At 40.3% G+C, this 25,562-nt stretch overlaps 1 protein-coding gene across 2 annotated transcripts; it reads left to right on the top strand.

Annotated features, from left to right (window-relative positions):
- The first annotated feature begins 369 nt into the window (after window positions 1-369).
- eef1a1b (eukaryotic translation elongation factor 1 alpha 1b) lies at window positions 370-19,850 on the top strand. Of its 2 annotated transcripts, none has more exons than XM_063010523.1 (8): window positions 370-442; window positions 3,239-3,400; window positions 4,151-4,330; window positions 4,577-4,873; window positions 6,039-6,090; window positions 8,836-9,092; window positions 18,752-18,986; window positions 19,096-19,850. In XM_063010523.1, the coding sequence occupies exons 2-8, from the start codon at window positions 3,257-3,259 to the stop codon at window positions 19,218-19,220; spliced, it is 1,290 nt and encodes a 429-aa protein (XP_062866593.1). In that variant the 5' UTR covers window positions 370-442; window positions 3,239-3,256; the 3' UTR covers window positions 19,221-19,850. The 2 variants fall into 2 exon arrangements, with proteins under 2 accessions (XP_062866593.1, XP_062866592.1); XM_063010522.1 differs by having other exon boundaries at window positions 6,039-6,189.
- The last annotated feature ends 5,712 nt before the right edge of the window (window positions 19,851-25,562 follow it).

Raw genomic sequence — 25,562 nt, 5'->3', positions numbered from 1 at the left:
AATTGGCCCCCACAGAGTCCAGACCTGAACCCTATTGATAATCTTTGGGATGTGCTGGAGAAGACTTTGCGCAGTGGTCCAAATCTCCCATCATCAATACAAGATCTTGGGGGAAAAATTAATGCAACTCTGGACAGAAATAAAGCTTGTGGAAACGATGCCACAGCGAATGTGTGCCGTAATCAAAGCTAAAGGCGGTCCAACCAAATATTAGAGTGTGACCCTTTTTTCTTTGGCCAGGCAGTGTATATTGCCACAGTACTGTTACTTGGTGTTTTCATCTGGTGGAAGGCGCGGGTAGTGCAGCCAGTTTCAACTAATGACGTCATCATTGGCATCCAAGCGCTACAGTATCTGAGGAAACGATCAGCGTTATTACAGACGCTCCACTAATACGGCTACTGCTTATACCCGCACTGCAAGCTTTCAGCTCCTTTACAAGGTTAGATATTACAGTAAATACAACAAATCTATCCTGTAGTTCCAGTTGTGTTATTCTGTATTGCTTATCTAAACATTTGAATGGCTGAATGTTATTATACGAGTGTGTGTGTGTAGGATGTGCTCTGTGGGAAGTGTGTGTGTGTGTCGGATGTTTTTATTTCTAAAGAGAATAAAGACAAACGGCGCAAATTGCAATAAGCGCTCCTATTTTATATACGACCTTAACATGTTCTCTGTGCGCCATGTTGCGCCTGTTTTGATGCTCAGTGCTGTCTGCGCACTTTCTGTCTTGACAGTTCATGCATAATTACACATAAACGTTATTAGATTTCGATGTGGATAAACAGTGCTTGGTTTACAATTCAGAAATACAGTCTAGCAGGGCGCGTTATTAAGTAAACAGCATGAATTGTACCCGCTTGATTTTATGTCAGTATTAGGCCTGTTCATTTGCCGCAGAGGTGCCCACAGTCACCAAGACAACACACTGGCTGAGCAAAACATAATCAGACCATGCCCACTTATATCATTATGAATATTTAATGTCTTTAAGTGTCTAGGTATTATCTTAAATATTGAAAGGGATTACACAACTGTAGGTCTAATATGTCCATAATGTGTTTGTGGCCAATACCTTAGGGAATGCCGGCTCAAACCAGACACTACCTATTCCAATTGTTTTAACTATTTGTAATTAAATGAATATTTCAGTTTCTTTATAATCAACCTCATTAGATGCATATGTGCTATACCCACAAACAAAGATTTCATTATGTTAACTTGTTGAAGACAGACCTTATGTCAAAGGTTTAGGTCCCAAGATGAAGCCCAATAGGTAGAACAATATTTTGACATAATGGCAAGGAAGGTGGGCATGATTCTGTATAAATGTTTAAAAAAGAGTGTGAAAATATTGCCCTTAAAGTCATGTATAAGGCTGTTGGACAACACAGAACATCCTCCAAAAAAGAACATTTTCAACAGTATCAAGGCTAACCAAGGTTGGGCAAATATCTTCAAGTGTTCAGCAACAGCATATCAAAATATTCCAGAAAAAAACATATCTAGCCTCAGCTAAAGTCAGTTGTTACTGACTTTAAGTCCCTAAATGAGGCCCCACACCTGCAAGATTGTAAGATCTGCAAGGTGACATAATGGCAAGAAAGGTGGGCCCGACAAATAAAGGGGCAGTTGTAGCCTATTGGTTAAGGTACTGGACTAGTAATCAAAAGGTCACTAGTTCAAGCCCCACCACAGCCAGGTTGCTGCTGTTGGGCCCTTGAGCAAGGCCCTTAATAAAAAAGCTTTGAATAAAGGCGTCCGCTAAATGCTGAAAATGTAAATGTAATGTAAATAGATGTAGCCCCAGCTAAAGTCAGTGGAGTTACTGACTTTAAGTCCCTAATTGAGGCCCCACACCTGCAAGATTGTAAGATCTGCAAGGTGACATAATGGCAAGAAAGGTGGGCCCGACAAATAAAGGGGCAGTTGTAGCCTATTGGTTAAGGTACTGGACTAGTAATCAAAAGGTCACTAGTTCAAGCCCCACCACAGCCAGGTTGCTGCTGTTGGGCCCTTGAGCAAGGCCCTTAATAAAAAAGCTTTGAATAAAGGCGTCCGCTAAATGCTGAAAATGTAATGTAAATAGATGTAGCCCCAGCTAAAGTCAGTGGAGTTACTGACTTTAAGTCCCTAATTGAGGCCCCACACCTGCAAGATTGTAAGATGTAGACGCAGTTGCAGGATACTTAACCAGGGTAGAACAATACTGTGACATAATGGCAAGGAAGGTGGGCATAATTCTGTATAAATTAAAAAAGAGTGTGAAAATATTGCCCCAAAAGCCATGTAAAGGCTGTTGGACAACACAGAGGATCCTCCAAAAAGGGGAAACTTGGAACAGGCTAACCAGTGTTGGGCAAAAATATCTCCAAGTGTTTAGCAAAAGCTTATCAAAATATTATAGAAAAAACGTCTAAAGACCTGTACATGTAGCCTCAGCTAAAGTCAGTGGAGTTACTGACTTTAAGTCCCTAAATCAGGCCCCACACCTGCAAGATTGTAAGATGTGAACACAGTTGCAGGATACTTAACCAGGCCAGAACAATACTGTGACATAATGGCAAGGAAGGTGGGCATGATTCTGTATGAATAAAAAATAAGTGTGAAAATATTGCCTCAAATCTACCCAAGGTTGGGCAAAAATATCTCCAAGTGTTTAGCAACAGCTTATCGGAGTATTAAAGAAAAAACGTCTAAAGAACTGTAGATGTCTCTAGCCTCAGCTAAAGACATCCGAGCTAATGATTCTACAATATGAGCAGTGGTGTTGGAGGTGCTGTGCTGCACCATCTCAACTTGGATCAGAAAATGATTGTTGTTACAAAGTGGTTATTACAAAACCTGAAAATTATTTATGCTCCAAAACCTAGCAGTGCATTTGATTTGAAGACCCATAAAATGAAAGTTAAAATGTATTCAAACTAATATCACGTGAAGGTGAAGGTGACAGATAGTTTAGTCTTTTAAACAGGTTAACAGGTATATAAAAGCACAGTGTGTTATTATTAAATGTTAATTATGTTTTAGAGAGTATAAAAGTAAAATAAAATATTGTAGGTGAGGGATCCAGTGATGCTGTAATAAAAATTAAACTAGTTTTGCTTTTATAGGGGTGTAGGCCCTCCAGCACACAGCATTGACATTAACAATGCATTGTTCTTGTTTATTGGCCAACATTCACATTATGAATAAATAATGTCTAATAAATGATTCAGTTTCTTTCCTACTCTAGGCTTCAGTAGTCAACACTATGGGAAAGGAAAAGCTGCACATTAACATTGTGGTTATTGGCCATGTGGACTCTGGAAAGTCCACCACCACTGGTCATCTAATCTACAAATGTGGTGGCATTGACAAGAGGACCATCGAGAAGTTTGAGAAGGAGGCCGCAGAGGTGAGGAAAGATACAGCAATAATGCAGAAATTTGGTCTGAGTGATTAAGGATCTAATTGTATATTGGATTGTATAAGGAGCCAAACAAGAAATAATTGATCTTGTGTGGCAGAATGATTGCCAACCCCACTGGAGGCAGCTTGCTTCCAGGGCAGTTCACTTGTGGTGGCCAGCTTAATTTTCCAGGAACAGATCATAAGAATGCTGGCAAAAAGAGCCAGCAGAAAAAAACAAGCTGGACAGAAACATGCCCAGCATCTTGACCTTATAAGAAATGCAGGAAATGAGGCCATGGCAAGAATGGATTGAGGCAATGGCATGTGAAGCCAATTAATAAGAGTCATCCCCAGCTGCAGCCAGGTAATGCTTAATGAAGTGCAGAGACTGCCAATTAAAGAACCTGCCAGTACTACTGCAGGATCTGAGCCTCCATGCTCCCTGCTAGTCCATAATTGCATGGAAGTTAGGCATGATACTGTAACCCCAATCCCACTGCAGGCAGCTAAACCATTAGTCACATTAAGAATATAAGATTCTATGGATATGCAAATAAAACCTTCACAAATCCGCTGTCTTTAGGTCTTTTTTTTAACAAGTAAAATCTTTTAAATAAGTAAGAATAAATGAAAATAATGGCAAAATAAGACAGAGGTAAACAACACAAAACAGAGTTGTTTTTTTCCAAATCAGTTTGGTGAATATTTGTATGAATGCTGATTTTAAGTGCAAGTTGCTTTTCTTTGATCTTAGATGGGCAAAGGATCTTTTAAGTATGCGTGGGTTCTGGATAAGCTGAAAGCTGAGCGAGAGAGAGGCATCACTATTGATATCTCCCTGTGGAAGTTTGAGACCAGCAAGTACTACGTCACCATCATCGATGCACCAGGACACAGAGACTTCATCAAGAACATGATCACTGGTACCTCCCAGGTCTGTTTCTTATTTGTAACATTTTAAATTGAATCGTCACGATGACATGGCAGGTTCTGTGGGTTTTTCACAGCTCCAGAGTCTGTGTTTAAACCTTACATTCTGCCTTGTTCCTCATCTGTAGCCTTCCGAGTAGAGTACAGACCCGCCACAATCACATCAAGTGCTGCGAACTATAGAGTTAAATAGTTCTAGACTAACATTTAAAAGGTCATTAAATGACTTTTGCTTTATCTGTGATTCCAGGCGGACTGTGCTGTGTTAATCGTGGCAGCCGGTGTGGGCGAGTTTGAAGCAGGCATCTCCAAGAACGGGCAGACCCGAGAGCATGCCCTGCTCGCATACACTCTGGGTGTCAAGCAGCTCATCGTGGGTGTCAACAAGATGGACTCAACTGAGCCCAACTACAGCCAGAAGCGCTATGAGGAGATTGTAAAGGAAGTCAGCACTTACATCAAGAAGATCGGCTACAACCCTGAAACGGTGGCCTTCGTGCCCATCTCTGGCTGGAATGGAGATAACATGCTTGAGGCTAGCCCAAATGTTAGTACTAAATCTGTCACTCAGTATCAAGTTCATCATTGTTACCAAAGTTGGGTGGAAATAGTTTTTTAAAGAGTTTTAGGTAAATATTGATATTATTAGAATGATATTAAAGCAGTGTTCAAATGCGCTAGCTCATCACCTGTGGAGAGCTTGAGCTATTGAGTTTGATAGTCAGTGGTGCTACTGACTTAACTGGATAGCCAAAGAACACACTTGGTCACGTCAGAATCCGACATGACAAAAAATTTAACAAATTATTCATAACAGAAAAGTGCTAAAATTCAAATATAAGTAACTGTAGATCAGATATTTATTGAGCTACTCTGAGCAAGGGTGCTCAGGTAGCGCAGTGGTAAAACACGCCAGCACACCAGAGATGACATTTCGAATTCGTCGTTTCAAATCTAAGCTCTGCTATTTGGCAAGCTGAGCACCTACATGAACAACGATTGGCTGTTGTTCATACAGGGTGGGAGCCGGATGGGGATTCCTCATCACTGATGCAATTACGACCTCTGCTGGCTGATTGATGCCGCCTGCGCAGGGACGAGGGTTAATGCATTGATTAGAGTGTGGCTCTTTGTACACAAAGCTGATCCGCATATGAACTCGCCTCGTGCAGGTGAAAAGATGCAGTCGGCTATTGCACACGTGTCGGAGGGGGCGTGTGTCAGTCTCGGCTCTTCTTAACCAGGGTGGAGATCAACATCATTACAGAGGATACACTAAAGTTAAAGATACGCTAAAGTTAATGATACACTAAAGAGCTAATTGGATACACTAAAGTTGGGAGAAAAAGGGGAGAAAATACTCTAAGCATTGTTCTACAGTATAAATAATAAATATTTTTAACATAGACTGCAGTTCTGTATTTTTGCTAAAAGCTGTAATAATGGTGAAATATTTGGTCACATATGAAAGTGGGAACCTTGGATGGCGCTTTCACTGCAAATATGTGTTCTGCTGGGCTGGTGCAGACACAAGCTTTTTGTATCTAATCTAGTGCGTAATGTAAATAAATTAAAAGAAAACACACAACCATTATAACCCTCAGGACAAACCTAAAGTTACAGTTACAGAACAATGTAGCATAAACATGTAAACATTTCATCTACATAGAAATGGCTTCTCATAGCTAATATTGATTTTCTGCTTTCCACAGATGACCTGGTTTAAAGGATGGAAAATCAATCGTAAGGAAGGCAGCGTCTCTGGTACGACTCTATTAGAGGCTCTGGATGCCATTCAGCCTCCGACACGGCCTACTGATAAACCACTGCGCCTCCCACTGCAGGACGTTTATAAGATAGGAGGTGAGAGAATAGACAGGCAGGTGTGTAGACCATGGCTAAAGAAATGTAAACCCTTTCAATCGGTCCCTTAGTGGGTGCTGATGAATTTGGCATGTTGTTCCAGTGTCTGCATGGGTTTCTTTCTTGTATATAATCTAGTATGCAGAAGGTGGATTTGCTGCTAATTTTTGGGTGACATTATGCACATAATATTATTCAGGTACTACAAAGAAAGCACAAAACTGGCATACATAAAATGCATACAATTACATGTTTTATAATATCATTTTTGCTTCATGTAGGAGTTTGTGATCACTTTGATTTAACATGGAACTAAAAGCTTAGTGTTTAATTAAGTTATACATAGTATAAAATGTAAATAATTCAGCTTAATATGGTGTAATGGTATTAGCCACGCTGCTTGTAATAGCAGTGTTTGTGTTTCTAGGGTTTTAATCCCAGGCTGGACTGGAAAAAAAGTTATGTGAACCTAGCCATTGAGGGGGACACATACAGTGCCTTGCAAAAGTATTCAGCCCCCTTAAACTTTTCAACCTTTTGCCACATTTCAGGCTTCAAAGATAACGATATGAAATTGTAATTTTTTGTGAAGAATCAACAACAAGTGGGACACAATTGTGAAGTGGAACGAAATGTATTGGATATTTTAAACTTTTTTTAGAAATAAAAAACTGAAAAGTGGGGCGTGCAATATTATTCAGCCCCCTTGCGTTAATACTTTGTAGCGCCACCTTTTGCTGCGATTACAGCTGCAAGTCGCGTGGGGTATGTCTCTATCAGTTTTGCACATCGAGAGACAGAAATTTTTGCCCATTCTTCCTTGCAAAACAGCTCGAGCTCAGTGAGGTTGGATGGAGAGCGTTTGTGAACAGCAGTTTTCAGCTCTTTCCACAGATTCTCGATGGGATTCAGGTCTGGACTTTGACTTGGCCATTTTAACACCTGGATAAGTTTATTTGTGAACCATTACATTGTAGATTTTGCTTTATGTTTTGGATCATTGTCTTGTTGGAAGGTAAATCACCGTCCCAGTCTCAGGTCTTTTGCAGACTGCAACAGGTTTTCTTCCAGAATGGTCCTGTATTTGGCTCCATCCATCTTCCCATCAATTTTAACCATCTTCCCTGTCCCTGCTGAAGAAAAGCAGGCCCAAACCATGATGCTGCCACCACCATGTTTGACAGTGGGGATGGTGTGTTCAGGGTGATGAGCTGTGTTGCTTTTACGCCAAACATAACGTTTTGCATTGTGGCCAAAAAGTTCGATTTTGGTTTCATCTGACCAGAGCACCTTCTTCCACATGTTTGGTGTGTCTCCCAGGTGACTTTTTATAGATATCTTTGAGAAATGGCTTTCTTCTTGCCACTATTCCATAAAGGCCAGATTTGTGCAGTGTACGACTGATTGTGTCCTATGGACAGAGTCTCCCACCTCAGCTGTAGATCTCTGCAGTTCATTCAGAGTGATCATGGGCCTCTTGGCTGCATCTCTGATCAGTCTTCTCCTTGTTTGAGCTGAAAGTTTAGAGGGACGGCCGGGTCTTGGTAGATTTGCAGTGGTCTGATACTCCTTCCATTTCAATATGATCGCTTGCACAGTGCTCCTTGAGATGTTTAAAGCTTGGGAAATCTTTTTGTATCCAAATCCGGCTTTAAACTTCTCCACAACAGTATCTCGGACCTGCCTGGTGTGTTCCTTGGTCTTCATGATGCTCTCTGCGCTTTAAACAGAACTCTGAGACTGTCACAGAGCAGGTGCATTTATACGGAGACTTGATTACACACAGGTGGATTCTATTTATCACCATCAGTCATTTAGGTCAACATTGGATCATTCAGAGATCCTCACTGAACTTCTGGAGTGAGTTTGCTGCACTGAAAGTAAAGGGGCTGAATAATATTGCATGCCCCACTTTTTAGTTTTTTATTTCTAAAAAAAGTTTAAAATATCCAATACATTTCGTTCCACTTCACGATTGTGTCCCACTTGTTGTTGATTCTTCACAAAAAATTACAATTTCATATCGTTATGTTTGAAGCCTGAAATGTGGCAAAAGGTTGAAAAGTTCAAGGGGGCTGAATACTTTTGCAAGGCACTGTATCAGTGCACCATTACTGCCTGCCCAAGCCCAGATAGACAAGAGAGTTGCATCAGAAAAGGAATCTGATGTAACAAATAATATAATAAATAAATCATAACAGAAAAGTGAATTAGGAAATCCCACTATCTACTATACAGATTCCAATGTAAGTAACTGTAGATCAGTTATTGAGATTCTCTAAGCATGGTTCTACAGTATAAATACAATTATTTATAAAATAATGATAAAAGCTGTATAATAACAAAAAGTAAATTATTTACATATTGCAGTCCCACCCAGGATACTTTTTCAGGGCTTCAAATACAAAGTTTGTCAGCCCCTTTCTACAGCATACATCAGTAAAAAGAGACCACCATGAGAGGTGCTGCTGATTATATATTTTACAAACAAGCCTGTCTTGAATTTCATCTAAATATATAAAAAATTCAAGCTTTGCACTGCACCGCTGATAAAATGACTAAGCCTTGTTCACAAATACCCATTTATGCTATATATGTCACCTCAATGTAATAACTAATCTAAAAGCATTGCTCTGTCTTACCCAGGCATTGGGACAGTCCCAGTTGGTCGAGTTGAGACTGGTATCCTTAAACCTGGCATGGTTGTCACTTTTGCCCCTGTGAATGTAACCACTGAGGTGAAGTCTGTGGAGATGCACCACGAGGCCCTGTCTGAGGCGCTGCCTGGAGACAATGTCGGCTTCAACGTAAAAAACGTTTCTGTTAAGGACATCCGTCGTGGCAACGTTGCAGGAGACAGCAAGAACGATCCTCCTCAGGAAGCTGCTAGCTTCACTGCACAGGTGGGAACAAACACTAAACACAAACACTGAGACATTCATTGTGTGCTATTAATCACTTAAACCTTGCAAGGAACATACATTAATTACATAGTGTCATGGCAATAAAAATTTAAAAACATGCTGAGAGACATTTTAATAGCTCATAGCTCACATGCTGTACTGCTAACTCATTAGCCTCCTTGCTAGCTGGCAAGCTGTCTTGCTAATAACTCCTTTGTGTGAAGTCTGATTAATGAGAAGTGGAAAGAAAACAATTACTTTTATACTGAACAAACCAAGGCTTGATTAATTAAAAGCTCCATCATCATTTTCATACTGATGCAAAATTATTGAGGTGCACATGAGGGGGCACTAACTACCCAGTTCTGTAAACATGAGTTTACAAACTTGGCTACGACATCTTTTGGTTTTGCAATATTTTGATAAAAGTGAACTGTGTACTGTTGTGCTACACAAAAATCCCCTTTTTAAAGGTCATTTACATTTACCATAATTCTATGTGAGTTGGTTAATGTGGTTTGTGTTCATGGATTACACTTAGATTTAGATTTAACCCTTAATTTTATTATTAATAAACAGTTGATACAGATACAGAATGCCTACTCCTTTAACCCGTATTGAAACTACTCTTATATTAAGCATAATGAAACCTTTTCAGGTTAGCAAACATTACCCATCAGTAACTCATGACATTACTGCCGCCAAATGCTGCTTCAAATTATTTGTTTTTCCCAATCCAGTCATATCCAATTACCTAGTTGTATCTCCTTGAGCAAGGCCCTTAACCCTGTCTGCCGACTCTGCGCTCTGACCCCAGCTTCCAGACAAGCTGGGACATGTGTTTACCCATTTTATCCAAAGCGACTTACATTACAGTTACAGTATACAGTCTGAGCAATTGAGGGTTAAGGCCCTCAGTTGCTCAAGGGCCCAACAGCAGCAACTTGGTGGGGATTGAACCAGCGACCTTCTGATTACTAGTCCAGTACCTTAACTACTAGGCTACAGCTTGCCCTGCAAAGAAGAATTTCATTGTACAGTACATGTGTATATGTATATGACAAGTGAAGGCATTATATTATCCCCCATCTCTGTGCACACACTATTGACCAGCCTGCAGCAATGAGGAGACGTTAGCCAATCATGTACAGTGTATCACAAAAGTGAGTACACCCCTCACATTTCTGCAAATATTTCATTATATCTTTTCATGGGACAACACTATAGACATGAAACTTGGATATAACTTAGAGTAGTCAGTGTACAACTTGTATAGCAGTGTAGATTTACTGTCTTCTGAAAATAACTCAACACACAGCCATTAATGTCTAAATATCTGGCAACATAAGTGAGTACACCCCACAGTGAACATGTCCAAATTGTGCCCAAATGTGTCGTTGTCCCTCCCTGGTGTCATGTGTCAAGGTCCCAGGTGTAAATGGGGAGCAGGGCTGTTAAATTTGGTGTTTTGGGTACAATTCTCTCATACTGGCCACTGGATATTCAACATGGCACCTCATGGCAAAGAACTCTCTGAGGATGTGAGAAATAGAATTGTTGCTCTCCACAAAGATGGCCTGGGCTATAAGAAGATTGCTAACATCCTGAAACTGAGCTACAGCATGGTGGCCAAGGTCATACAGCGGTTTTCCAGGACAGGTTCCACTCGGAACAGGCTTCGCCAGGGTCGACCAAAGAAGTTGAGTCCACGTGTTCGGCGTCATATCCAGAGGTTGGCTTTAAAAAACAGACACATGAGTGCTGCCAGCATTGCTGCAGAGGTTGAAGACGTGGGAGGTCAGCCTGTCAGTGCTCAGACCATACGCCGCACACTGCATCAACTCGGTCTGCATGGTCGTCATGCCGGAAGGAAGCTGACGCACAAGAAAGCCCGCAAACAGTTTGCTGAAGACAAGCAGTCCAAGAACATGGATTACTGGAATTCCCTGTGGTCTGACGAGACCAAGATAAACTTGTTTGGCTCAGATGGTGTCCAGCATGTGTGGCGGCGCCCTGGTGAGAAGTACCAAGACAACTGTATCTTGCCTACAGTCAAGCATGGTGGTGGTAGCATCATGGTCTTGGGCTGCATGAGTGTTGCTGGCACTGGGGAGCTGCAGTTTATTGAGGGAAACATGAATTCCAACATGTACTGTGACATTCTGAAACAGAGCATGATCCCCTCCCTTCGAAAACTGGGCCTCATGGCAGTTTTCCAACAAAATAACGACCCCAAACACAACCTCCAAGATGACAACTGCCTTGCTGAGGAAGCTGAAGGTAAAGGTGATGGACTAAACCCAATTGAGCACCTGTGGCGCATCCTCAAGTGGAAGGTGGAGAAGAACAAGCTGTCTAACATCCACCAGCTCCGTGATGTCATCATGGAGGAGTGGAAGAGGATTCCAGTAGCAACCTGTGCAGCTCTGGTGAATTCCATGCCCAGGAGGGTTAAGGCAGTGCTGGATAATAATGGTGGTCACACAAAATATTGACACTTTGGGCACAATTTGGACATGTTCACTGTGGGGTGTACTCACTTATGTTGCCAGCCATTTAGACATTAATGGCTGTGTGTTGAGTTATTTTCAGAAGACAGTAAATCTACACTGCTATACAAGTTGTACACTGACTACTCTAAGTTATATCCAAGTTTTATTTCTATAGTGTTGTCCCATGAAAAGATATAATCAAATATTTGCAGAAATGTGAGGGGTGTACTCACTTTTGTGATACACTGTATGTGTGTAGACATCCAGCCAGCTGATTGCAGAGCTGAGATTTGAACTAGCGAGCTCAAAATCTCAGCACTGATGGGCTGGATGAGTGTTTTACCGCTAAAAAAGCTTGAGCGCCACCACTGAAGTTGCTGAATGCTGTATTAAAGTGCCAGTTAAGTTGGAATTGCTAGGTGGGACTAGACGATTGGCAATGGAAAAAGTCCTCTATTTTGAAGCATTATGAAATTATGCAATTTTTTAAATAATTGATTTTTGGTGTTATTGGTGATTTCTAGTCCTATTCAAACACAAAGGTTTGCTCAGAGGAGTTATTTATACTTATTTGCAACTCACTTAAAATAAAACTGTAAATGCAGTCACACCATCTTATTTGGCTGCAAATCATAGTGCTTCATGTAGATTAATAAATTTTTTTAAATTATAGAATAATATACACCGATCAGTCATAATATTAAAACCACCTCCTTGTTTCTACACACACTGTTCATTTTATCAGCTCCACTTATCATATAGAAGCACTTTGTAGTTTTACAATTACTGACTGTAGTCCATCTGTTTCTCTGCATGCTTTGTTAGCCCCCTTCCATGCTGTTCTTCAATGGTCAGGACTCTCCCAGGACCTTTAGCAAACTTTAGCAGCGCTGCTGTGTCTGATCCACTTATACCAGCCCAACACACACTAACACACCACCACCATGTCAGTGTCACTGCAGTACTGAGTATGATCCACCACCTAAATACAGTGGGGCCAAAAAGTATTTAGTCAGCCACTGATTGTGCAAGTTCTCCTACTTAGAAAGATGAGAGAGGTCTGTAATTTTCATCATAGGTACACTTCAACTATGAGAGACAAAATGAGAAAAAAAAAATCCAGGAAATCACATTGTAGGATTTAAAAAATTTTTATTTGTAAATTATGGTGGAAAATAAGTATTTGGTCAATAACAAAAGTTCAACTCAATACTTTGTAACATAACCTTTGTTGGCAATGACAGAGGTCAAACGTTTTCTGTAAGTCTTCACCAGGTTTGCACACACTGTAGCTGGTATTTTGGCCCATTCCTCCATGTAGATCTCCTCTAGAGCAGTGATGTTTTGGGGCTGTCGCTGGGCAACACGGACTTTTAACTCCCTCCACAAATTTTCTATGGGGTTGAGGTCTGGAGACTGGCTAGGCCACTCCAGGACCTTGAAATGCTTTTTACGGAGCCACTCCTTTGTTGCCCGAGCGGTGTGTTTGGGATCATTGTCATGCTGGAAGACCCAGCCACGTTCCATCTTCAATGCTCTCACTGATGGAAGGAGGTTTTGGCTTAAAATCTCACGATACATGGCCCCGTTCATTCTTCCCTTAACACGGATCAGTCGTCCTGTCCCCACTGCAGAAAAACAGCCCCAAAGCATGATGTTTCCACCCCCATGCTTCACAGTAGGTATGGTGTTCTTGGGATGCAACTCAGCGTTCTTCTTCCTCCAAACACGACGATTTGAATTTTTACCAAAAAGTTTCATTTTGGTTTCATCTGACCACATGATATTCTCCCAATCCTCTTCTGGATCATCCATATGCTCTCTGGCAAACTTTAGATGGGCCTGGACACATATGTACTGGCTTAAGCAGGGGGACACGCCTGGCACTGCAGGATTTGAGTCCCTCTCGGCGTAGTGTGTTACTGATGGTAGCCTTTGTTACTTTGGTCCCAGCTCTCTGCAGGTCATTCATCAGGTCCCTCCGTGTAGTTCTGGGATTTTTGCTCACCGTTCTCATGATCATTTTGACCCCACGGGATGAGATCTTGGGGCCCCAGATCGAGGGAGATTATCAATGGTCTTGTATCTCTTCCATTTTCTTACAATTGCTCCCACAGTTGATTTATTCACACCAACCTGCTTGCCTATTGTACATGCACTCTTCCCAGCCTGGTGCAGGTCTACTATTTTCTTCCTGGTGTCCTTCGACAGCTCTGTGGTCTTGGCCATGGTTGAGTTTGGAGTCTGACTGTTTGAGGCTGTGGACAGGTGTCTTTTATACAGATAACGAGGTCAAACAGGTGCCATTAATACAGGTAACGAGTGGAGGACAGAAGAGCTTCTTAAAGAAGAAGTTACAGGTCTGTGAGAGCCAGAAATCTTGCTTGTTTGTGGGTGACCAAATACTTATTTTCCACCATAATTTACAAATAAATTCTTTAAAAATCCTACAATGTGATTTCCTGGATTTTTTTTCTCATTTTGTCTCTCATAGTTACGGAGCCCCTTAGGGGTCACTAAGGAAAAAAAATATGTGAAGACAAAATCCGTACCCTCGGTTTAGTAAACCGTACCCTCGGTTTAGTAAACCGTACGCACGGTTTAGTAATCCGTACCCTCAGTTTAGTAATCCGTACCCTCGGATTTGTAAACTGTACCCTCGGTTTAGTAAACCGTACCCTCGGTTTAGTAAACCGTACCCTCGGTTTAGTAAACCGTACGCACGGTTTAGTAATCCGTACCCTCAGTTTAGTAAACTGTACCCTCGGTTTAGTAATCCGTACCCTCGGATTTGTAAACTGTACCCTCGGTTTAGTAATCCGTACCCTCGGATTTGTAAACTGTACTCGCGCTAACTGCGCTACAAGTTTTACTGCGCGCCTAAAACCCGTTTTACGGTAATACAGTTGCGAAACATTGAAGAGGATAAAGCATCTTTTTGCAGCTTAATATACTATATATTAGATATAATAACACACACACACACCCATATATATATATATATATATATATATATATATATATATATATATATATATATATATATATATATATATATATATATATATTTATATATATATGTGTGTGTGTGTGTGTTATATCTAATATATAGTAAAAAAAGATGCTTTATCCTCTTCAATGCTTCGCAACTATATATATATATATACAGGGCCGGCGCTAGGGGGGGGGGGGCTGAGGGGGGCATTGCCCCCCCAAATTGTGTCTTTGCCCCCCCAAGCACAATGCAAGCAACGGCTATTTTTAAAATGATCTCTGAACCAATCACAAAAATGCATTTTGTTTTACAGTGTGAAGATATTTCCTTGCTTATTCCTGATTGGCTCTTTGAGTCATATAAAAATCGGCAGACTGCCCCAAACAGTTCAGTTCGGCAGTATATGTTCTGTTAGTGTGAGCGAGAGGCAGGTATACTGGTAAACACTTTTTTTTTACAGAATTAGTATTCTTTTGTTTTCTTTATATTTTAATTTCCCAATAATATAAATATTCTCACTCATTCCTATTTCCACGTTTGAATATTCTCAGTCTGTGTGTAGGTACATTTGTCAGCTTTGACTTAAATTTGTATTAAAGCCTTTCAAGAAATAGAGTTGTTCTATTAGTAATGGCAATTTAATTAAGGGGGCGTATTAAAATGAAATACAATTAGATAATCTTTTTTCTCCATTTACATAATCAACATGTATTTTTTAATCATTGGGTTTTAAGTTTAAGTTCGAAAACATGCATTTTTATTTCTTTACCTCATACATCACTTTAAGCCAGTATCAATAGCTTGGCTGTCATCATTCATGCACAAATCAAGCCTTGAATATATTTCTGGCTTCAAAAACATGACTATCAACATGCCCCCTCATTAGGTTTTACTGCCCCCCCAAGCAAAGCAGTCCAGAACCGGGGCTGTATATATATACAGTGTATCACAAAAGTGAGTACACCCCTCACATTTCTGCAGATATTTAAGTATATCTTTTCATGGGACAACACTGACAAAATGACACTTTGACACAATGAAAAGTAGTCTGTGTGCAGCTTATATAACAGTGTAAATTTATTCTTCCCTCAAAATAACTCAATATACAGCCATTAATGTCTAAACCACCGGCAACAAAAGTGAGTACACCCCTTAGTGAAAGTTCCTGAAGTGTCAATATTTTGTGTGGCCACCATTATTTCCCAGAACTGCCTTAACTCTCCTGGGCATGGAGTTTACCAGAGCTTCACAGGTTGCCACTGGAATGCTTTTCCACTCCTCCATGACGACATCTCGGAGCTGGCGGATATTCAAGACTTTGCGCTCCTCCACCTTCCGCTTGAGGATGCCCCAAAGATGTTCTATTGGGTTTAGGTCTGGAGACATGCTTGGCCAGTCAATCACCTTTACCCTCAGCCTCTTCAATAAAGCAGTGGTCGTCTTAGAGGTGTGTTTGGGGTCATTATCATGCTGGAACACTGCCCTGTGACCCAGTTTCCGGAGGGAGGGGATCATGCTCTGCTTCAGTATTTCACAGTACATATTGGAGTTCATGTGTCCCTCAATGAAATGTAACTCCCCAACACCTGCTGCACCCATGCAGCCCCAGACCATGGCATTCCCACCACCATGCTTGACTGTAGGCAAGACACACTTATCTTTGTACTCCTCACCTGATTGCCGCCACACATGCTTGAGACCATCTGAACCAAACAAATTAATCTTGGTCTCATCAGACCATAGGACATGGTTCCAGTAATCCATGTCCTTTGTTGACATGTCTTCAGCAAACTGTTTGCGGGCTTTCTTGTGTAGAGACTTCAGAAGAGGCTTCCTTCTGGGGTGACAGCCATGCAGACCAATTTGATGTAGTGTGCGGCGTATGGTCTGAGCACTGACAGGCTGACCCCCCACCTTTTCAATCTCTGCAGCAATGCTGACAGCACTCCTGCGCCTATCTTTCAAAGACAGCAGTTGGATGTGACGCTGAGCACGTGCACTCAGCTTCTTTGGACGACCAACGCGAGGTCTGTTCTGAGTGGACCCTGCTCTTTTAAAACGCTGGATGATCTTGGCCACTGTGCTGCAGCTCAGTTTCAGGGTGTTGGCAATCTTCTTGTAGCCTTGGCCATCTTCATGTAGCGCAACAATTCGTCTTTTAAGATCCTCAGAGAGTTCTTTGCCATGAGGTGCCATGTTGGAACTTTCAGTGACCAGTATGAGAGAGTGTGAGAGCTGTACTACTAAACTGAACACACCTGCTCCCTATGCACACCTGAGACCTAGTAACACTAACAAATCACATGACATTTTGGAGGGAAAATGACAAGCAGTGCTCAATTTGGACATTTAGGGGTGTAGTCTCTTAGGGGTGTACTCACTTTTGTTGCCGGTGGTTTAGACATTAATGGCTGTATATTGAGTTATTTTGAGGGAAGAATAAATTTACACTGTTATATAAGCTGCACACAGACTACTTTTCATTGTGTCAAAGTGTCGTTTTGTCAGTGTTGTCCCATGAAAAGATATACTTAAATATCTGCAGAAATGTGAGGGGTGTACTCACTTTTGTGATACACTGTATATATATATATATAGGCAACAAAAGACATACCATGGTAAAATTATGCAAATGTAAAATTTTAAAATTCCATTAAAACAAGTGGAATTGTTACAGACCAATTTGAAAGGTCTAAAATAAGCAAATCAAATTATTATCAAAGCACTCCACTTTTTTCTTTAAGAGCATTAACTTTTTTATTAATGTAATACATTTCAGACATCTTTACTGTAGTAATCTGGGGTGATGGGATAGCAAACTTATTAAAAAGTCAAATCAATAACAATAAATAAACAATAAATAAATAAATCAATAAATAACACTAGTACTCATCTTGTGATTTTGAGACTATTTTACCCTAGGAATTTAGAATAATAGGATTGCAAACCAACGTAAAGTAAAATGCAAATCAAATTATTATCAAATCACCCCATCAGACTCTTAAAGAATACTCCTACTTCTACTTACTGACTTTATGAGTCTCAGACATTTATACTGTACATTTCACTTTACGTTGGTTTGCAATCCTATTATTCAAAATTCCTAAGGTAAAACACTCTCAAATCACAAGCTAAGTACTCGTGTTATTTATGATTGTGGGGTGGCATTTGATAAGATTTTGATTTGACTTTTTAATAAATTTGCTATCCCATCACCCCAGCTGTAAAAAGATGCTTTATTCTCTTCAATGCATCGCAACTGTATTACCGTAAAACGGGGTGTGGGCGCACAGTAAAACTTGTAGCGCAGACAATCCGTGCGTACGGTTTACTAAACCGAGGGTACGGTTTACTAAACCGAGGGTACGGATTACTAAACCGAGGGTACGGTTTACTAAACCGAGGGTACGGTTTACTAAACCGAGGGTACGGATTACTAAACCGAGGGTACGGTTTACTAAACCGAGGGTACGGTTTACTAAACCGAGGGTACGGATTACTAAACCGAGGGTACGGTTTACTAAACCGAGGGTACGGTTTACTAAACCGAGGGTACGGATTACTAAACCGAGGGTACGGTTTACTAAACCGAGGGTACGGTTTACTAAACCGAGGGTACGGATTACTAAACCGAGGGTACGGATTACGCTCTTCATATATATTTTTTTCCTTAGTGACCCCTAAGGGGCTCCGTACATAGTTGAAGTGTACCTATGATGAAAATTACAGACCTCTCTCATCTTTCTAAGTAGGAGAACTTGCACAATCAGTGGCTGACTAAATACTTTTTGGCCCCACTGTAATACCTGCTCTGTGGTGGTCCATTGAAGAACAGTGTAAAAGCAGGTTAAAAAGGTATGTAGAGAAATAGATGGACTACAGTCAGTAATTGTAGAACTACAAAGTGCTTCTATATGGTAAGTGGAGCTGATAAAATGAACAGTGTGTGTAGAAACAAGGAGATGGTTTTATTGTTATGGCTGATCTGTGTATATCGTTGCCTGCAAGTTGGTGCTCCCTTTAATTTAGATCTACTATGCCGCGTAAGTAAATTGAACATCCAAATCTTATTGGATGAACAACTTACCTGTAAAATGCTGCTGACAAGATCAAATAAAGGACGTAAAGCTAGCTGCATTGTTTAATAAATGTTGATTTGTGTTTACATGCAGGTCATCATACTGAACCACCCTGGCCAGATCAGTGCCGGCTATGCTCCTGTGCTGGACTGTCACACGGCCCACATTGCCTGCAAGTTTGCTGAGCTGAAGGAGAAGATTGATCGTCGCTCAGGGAAGAAACTAGAGGACAATCCCAAATCGCTTAAATCTGGTGATGCTGCCATTGTGGACATGATCCCAGGCAAGCCCATGTGTGTGGAGAGCTTTTCTGAGTACCCTCCCCTTGGTAAGATCACATCAGACCTTCCAGATGCTTTTTCAAGCCATGTATTGACATCATGGTGATGTTTTTGTTATGATATAAATGTTCTGGTCTGTCTATTTCCTTTCTGTAGGTCGTTTTGCGGTACGTGATATGCGTCAAACAGTGGCGGTGGGCGTCATTAAGGGTGTGGAGAAGAAGACTCCAACCTCAGGCAAGGTTACCAAGTCTGCCCAGAAGGCCCAGAAAAACAAATGAATGTTGTGCAGGGCTGCAACCTCTCGAGTCAGCCACAACCGAATCCATGCCGTCCATCTGCTCTTCAGCTTAATCATCAAAGCTTGGGAGATTGTTACAATGCATCGCAAGAGTATACGGAGGAAAAAAAATGCGCACCATAGCTCTGACAATGATGCTAATATAATGTACCATTCTATTTATGGTTTACCATTTGTAGTTTTCAATTTCTAGTCTGTTATATGTGTGATCTGTGGATTGCTCTAAGCACCTTATGCTAACTAGCTTTTAGGAAGAAATCTTCTGCTTGATGTGTAATAGTTTGTGTCCTGACTAGCTATTTAGCTAACATTGCTAATGTGACATAGCATGCAAAAAACAATAAACATTTCATGCTGTAGTTGTAGATGATTTTTACATTGGTCTGTACTGTAACTGTGACTTAGCTTTAACTCTAAAATCCTCTTATCCATTCTGGCTACATGCATGAGCTAAGCTAACTAGTGCACTTTATAGAATATCATGCCTCTTAGCACTTTGAACAAGCACAAGCTAAACACTTTGCACTTGCACCCATGTACTTAAACACATAGATGTTTCTCCATAAGCTATTATAACATAAACGAACATTAAAGAGAAATAAACAATTTACGTTGTTGTTGGGATTTTTTTTGAATAGCGGTGTGCATTTCTTTAAACCAACAGGACAAGGACATATGTTAGCTACCAAATGCTAACAAAATACCTTACTTAACAACTTACAAATGCTAACAATAAAATACCAGACACTAGCTAACAAAAACTAAAACGTAACAATAACTGCTAACAACATGTAAGCTACCAAATGCTACCAAAATACCTTACTCACTACTTACAGATGCTACCAATAAAATACCAGACACTAGCTAACAAAAACTAAAACGTAACACTAACTGCTAACAACATGTAAGCTAACAAACGTTAACAAGAAATGACTTTAGTTACTACCTAACATATGCAAACAAAAATTTAACTTGCCACTCGTTAACAAATGCTAACAAAATACCTTACTCAATACTCACAAATGCTAACAATAAAATACCAAACACTAGCTAACAAAAACTAAAACGTAACACTAACTGCTAAGAACATGTAAGCTACCAAAAGTTACCAAGAAATGAGTTACTACCTAACATATGCAAACAAAGATTTAACTTGTCACTCATTAACAAATGCTAACCAATGCTAACAAAATTCGACTACAACCACTAGCTAACAAATGCTACAAAAACTTAATTCTCTAGCTTACACATGCACATACATTTAGTTACTTGCTAGCAAATCCTAACAAACGTAACTGTCAATATTCAACAAATGCTATGAAAAAATTACCTGTCACTAGCGAACACATGCAAACAAAACTGTACTTGTTACTAGCTAATATGTACTTATTAGCCAGCAAATGCACGATGCCTAAGTGGGTAGCACTGTCGCCTCACAGCAAGAAGGTCCTGGGTTCGATCCCCAGGTGGGGACAGTGCTACCCACTTAGCCACTGTGCCGCCCTTAATAACATACTATGACAGTTGATCAAACATGACCTGGTGTGCTGAGGAACTACAGTTTGAATACATTTTAGATTAGGGTAACAATATTTTTTTAAACAGACAGTGGGGACTTTTTTTCATGTTTGGCAGACACACATTAAAATAACAAATGTTAATATCTACTAAGTTAAGTTTTTAGCTTTCTCACTGGTCATGCTTAATTCCCATTATTCATGTTATTGTTACTCATCTCTCTCCCCTGAGCCCTCTTCAATACTTCTTTCTTTTCCCTGTGTCTTCACCTTCCACATGACTCAAAAAAGAACAGTTTGATTAAATGTGGAAACCCCTAAAGGTCTGCTGTGGTATCTGGCACCAATATGTTAGCAGCAGATCCTTTAGCTCCTGTAAGTTGCGAGTTGGGGCCTCCATGGATCGGACATGTTTGTCCAGCACATTCCACAGAAGCTTGATTGGATTGAGAGATGGGAAATTTGGGGGCCAAGTCAACACCTCAAACTCGTTTAATCAATTTTGCAGCAGGTGCTTTTATCTTGTACTGGAGCCTATAAATCCATAGTGAATTAAAGCTTGTTTGACTGTGAAATAGGTTTTACAATGATTATTCAATGAGCCAATGACTGACAGCTAGTGGTAGACAATTAAATCAGATTGTAAAGTTCGAGATGTCAGCCCTGGTGTGCTAGAGTGTTTTACCGCTGCGCCTGTCCTTGTTACACCAATCAGGCATAACATTATGACCACCTCCTTGTTTCTACACTCAGTCCCATTTATAGCTCCACTTACCATGTAGAAGCATTTTGTAGTTCTACAATTACTGACTGTAGTCCATCTGTTTCTCTACATACTTTTTTAACCTGCTTTCACCCTGGTCTTCAATAGCCAGGACCCCCACAGGACCACCACAGACCAGGTATTACTTGGGTGTTGGATCATTCTCAGCACTGCAGTGACACTGACATGATGGTGGTGTGTTAGTGTGTGTTGTGCTGGTATGAGTGGATAAGACACAGTAGCGCTGCTGGAGTTTTTAAACACCTCACTGTCACTGCTGGACTGAGAATAGTCCACCAACCGAAAATATATCCAGCCAACAGCGCTCCATGGGCAGTGTCCTGTGACCACTGATAAACAAACTCAAACAGCAGCAATAGACGAGCGATCGTCTCTGAATTACATTTTACAAGGTGGGTAGGAGTGTCTAATAGAGTGGACAGTGAGTGGACATGGTATTTAAAAACTCCAGCAGCGCTGCTGTGTCTGATCCACTCACACCACCACCATGTCATTGTCACTGCAGTGCTGAGAATGATCTACCACCTAAATAATACCTGCTCTGTGGGGGTTCTGATCATTGAAGAACAGGGTGAAAGCAGGCTAAAAGGGTATGTAGAGAAACAGATGGACTACAGTCAGTAATTGTAGAACTACAAAGTGCTTCTATATGGTAAGTGGAGCTGATAAAATGGACAGTGAGTGTAGAAACCAGGAGGTGGTTTTAATGTTATGGCTGATCTGTGTATATTAATGGGCTAGTGTAGCCTGGAGATACCAATTGCAACTTACCATATTTAGTAATAGACTGCTAGCTAGCAATTGATTAAAATTTAAATGCTGAACTTTCTACAACTGTTGTACATTACTGCAAGATTACACTGTATGTTTATTTAATAAATGACTGACACAAAATATAAAATATTTTACTATTAAACTGTAAGGTGGACATTTAACAGTTCATCCTCAATATGGACAGTATCACCTGTGTTTCAGCAGCTTCTAAACTATGGCAAAGCTGTTTTTTGGTGGTTGGTCATCCAAACAAATGTAACACTTTGGTTTTCTTCTTGACCTTGACAAAAGACCACTGTTCCATGTACCTTTCAGCTGATGCAGTCAAACTAGCCCTATTTATTTGGAAACAGAGAATGTAAATGACATTATAGAACTGTCTACAAGACCAAAATGATCAAAGTAGCTCTCACATATAACAGAGAAGATAAATCATTGAAAAATCATTGAAATTAAAAGACATGACATACAAAAACAAAAATTGTATGTACACTTTTAACCTCAACTGTGAATAACAGAATGAATAAACCAAAACACATTGTTTTCACTGGTGACAATAAATAAAGCTAGCATGATTCTGTGGCTAATCTGTTCTTAACACCAGCTACATCCGTTTGAGGTCATTCTTAAGAAAACTAAGGTACATGGTTGTGCATCAGTGGCGATTTCTCTAAGACTGCAAGGGAAGCTCAGCTTCCCCTAAAATGTCAAAAATTAAATGGTCACATATGTACAGTTGTGTTAACATTTCATTGACTACAAATGTGTTAGAACACGTTCATCTCGAAGACGAGTCCGTTCAGAATCAGTTACTTATCACAAATCGACTGACTCGAACTTCTCATACATTCCCGTAGCGTCCCGAAGCTGAGCGTCTATTCACTTCAACGGGACTGCATGGAACGGTTTTTTTCATTGCTTCGAAACTTGGCGGTCATTGGATAAATGCCCTGATTTTGTCCCGCCCCCGGACGCTGAGCGTCTCTGGGGGTGAATGGAGCTGTGGGCGGGTCTGGACGCGGAGCTTCTGCAAGATGATTGGAGGATCAGTCAAAAGCCTGAATCCCGTTTTGATTGACAGCTATTTGCTGGCCATTGAGAGGACACTGGTCAAGTCCCTGGAAAAGACGCCTACTTGGTACGATAGGATCACAGGCCATTTTCTTGAAAAGGAACGGAGGGCAGAATTTATGTATAAATAAATTGACAAATTTTATGATGTAAGCCGACAATGAGCTTCCCCTCTTCGAAAGACCAGCAGCCTCCACTGTTGTGCATGACCCATGACCTATTTGATCACAGAACAGACAGACACTTAACTTGGAGAATTTGTTTTATGCAATACTTGGTATTTATCCTTTAACAAAATTGTACAGTGTTTAGCAGTAAAGGTACCTGTTGTTGTGCCTGGCACTTCAGAGGACAAAACAAGAGATTCATATACAATGTAACAGTTGGATATAAAAAAACAACAACAAGAACAACAACAAAAAAACCCACAACTTAATAATTCAGTAATTTCAATAAAGTTACATTTAAGTTGGCTTGACAAAGGCAGAATACAGTAACTGTAGCATGTACTACATAATAGCCTGTAAAAGATTCTATTTATTATATCAAATGAACAGTATTACTGATCAAATCAAAAGTATTTTCATACATTTATGTCAAAAAAGCAGCAAAAAATCAGTCCCAAACGTATAGGTGAGGTAACCAAAATAAAGCTACTGTATTTTGGACACATTATGGAAACAAACAATTCATTGGAAAAGCTAGTTGTGCCTGTAAAAGCTGAAAGTAAAAGAGAAAGAGGATGGCCAGCAACATGAAGCATGGATACAATTAGAGGGATAATGAACAAGCCATTAAAAGCCTGAAGACCCAGACAGAAGACAGAATATTCTGGAGAAACACTGTCCACGTGATCGCTATAAGTCAGAATTGACTTATATTAATTATTTAATTTAATACATTTATTGTTTATTACTTTTATTTATTTAATACAGAGAATAAACCAACAATCAACTATCAAATAAATTGACATCGTCAAGCCAACTTGTTCATAAAGTTTCTTGTTAAACATCTTGTTGAACACTAGACCTCTTACAGTCAGTACAAACAAATAAAACCAAACAGTACCATTTTTACATTTTAGCATTTTTGTTAACATGCAAAGGCTTTTCATTATTTATTTTTATCAGTATGTTATGGTGCTTTCATATATGCGGTATAAGTCAGTTTAAATCAAACACTGGCGCAGTGCAATTTAAAAGTATGAAGTGACCAATTAGTCAGTTTAACAATTTGACAATTTAATTTAACAATTTTTTTATCATTATGTATGAGCTTTTCTAGCTTAGTTGGTTTCACATTGCAACAATTTCAAGCCCAGCAATTTGCTCATACAGGTGAATGTTTTACCTCTTTTAAGTTCTCCCATTAATTACTCATCATGCCAAAAGAATTTGTCCCTTGACCTACCACTTTTCCAGAGAGAACTGTGCACTTGATACCAAGTTGAAGCTTCACCTTGATGCAGCCCGATTTCTGTCCACTGGAATTGTTTACACTGACAATTCCATTGCCTATTTTGTCCATAATTACATTTTAAAACTGGACTGTCCTTATTAAACATTTGTTGGAGTTGATAAGGTGGAATTTTCACATAATGCAATGTGTTGATTGCTTTTGGGAGTGTCATCTAATACTTTTAGTACAAAAATAAAATTTTTATTAAAGTAATTGTATGGCAGGCGGCATGGTGGCTCGGTGGGTAGCACTGTCGTGTCACAGCAAGAAGGTCCTGGGTTCGTTTCCCCAGGCAGGGCGGTCCGGGTCCTTTCTGTATGGGGTTTGCATGTTCTGCCCGTGTCTGCGTGGGTATTCTCCGGGAGCTCCGGTTTCCTCCCACAGTCCAAAAACATGCAGTCAGGTTAATTGGAGACACTGAATTGCCATATAGGTGTATGTGTGTGTGTGTGTGTGTGTGTGTCTGCCCTGCAATGGACTGACGCCCTGTCCAGGGTGTTACTGTGTGCCTTGCGCCCATTGAAAAGCTGGGATAGGCTCCAGCACCCTTTCTGGTTACTAAGTTCAGGTATTTCAGGCAAACCCATTGCTAGGGGTGTGTAAAATCAATTAAATAAACAAAATTTTAACTTTTTGGCACCATAATAACGTCATTGGCTTAGGAAAAGAATGCTCATGATTAGGCGTCTACATACTTTTGTGTATTTTTCACTTCATG

Source organism: Trichomycterus rosablanca, chromosome 15, assembly GCF_030014385.1.
Source record: "Trichomycterus rosablanca isolate fTriRos1 chromosome 15, fTriRos1.hap1, whole genome shotgun sequence".
Classification (NCBI taxonomy): Eukaryota; Metazoa; Chordata; class Actinopteri; order Siluriformes; family Trichomycteridae; genus Trichomycterus; species Trichomycterus rosablanca.
The sequence above is the reverse complement of the archived record's forward strand: the minus strand, read 5'-3'. Positions and strand labels throughout refer to the sequence as shown.

Bases quoted from the DNA above. Each gene is read 5' to 3' on its own strand.
- eef1a1b (XM_063010522.1), top strand. From the start codon at position 3,257: ATGGGAAAGGAAAAGCTGCACATTAACATTGTGGTTATTGGCCATGTG. The intron at 4,331-4,576 runs GTCTGTTTCTTA...CTGTGATTCCAG, and splicing joins TGATCACTGGTACCTCCCAG to GCGGACTGTGCTGTGTTAAT. The intron at 9,093-18,751 runs GTGGGAACAAAC...GTTTACATGCAG, and splicing joins CTGCTAGCTTCACTGCACAG to GTCATCATACTGAACCACCC.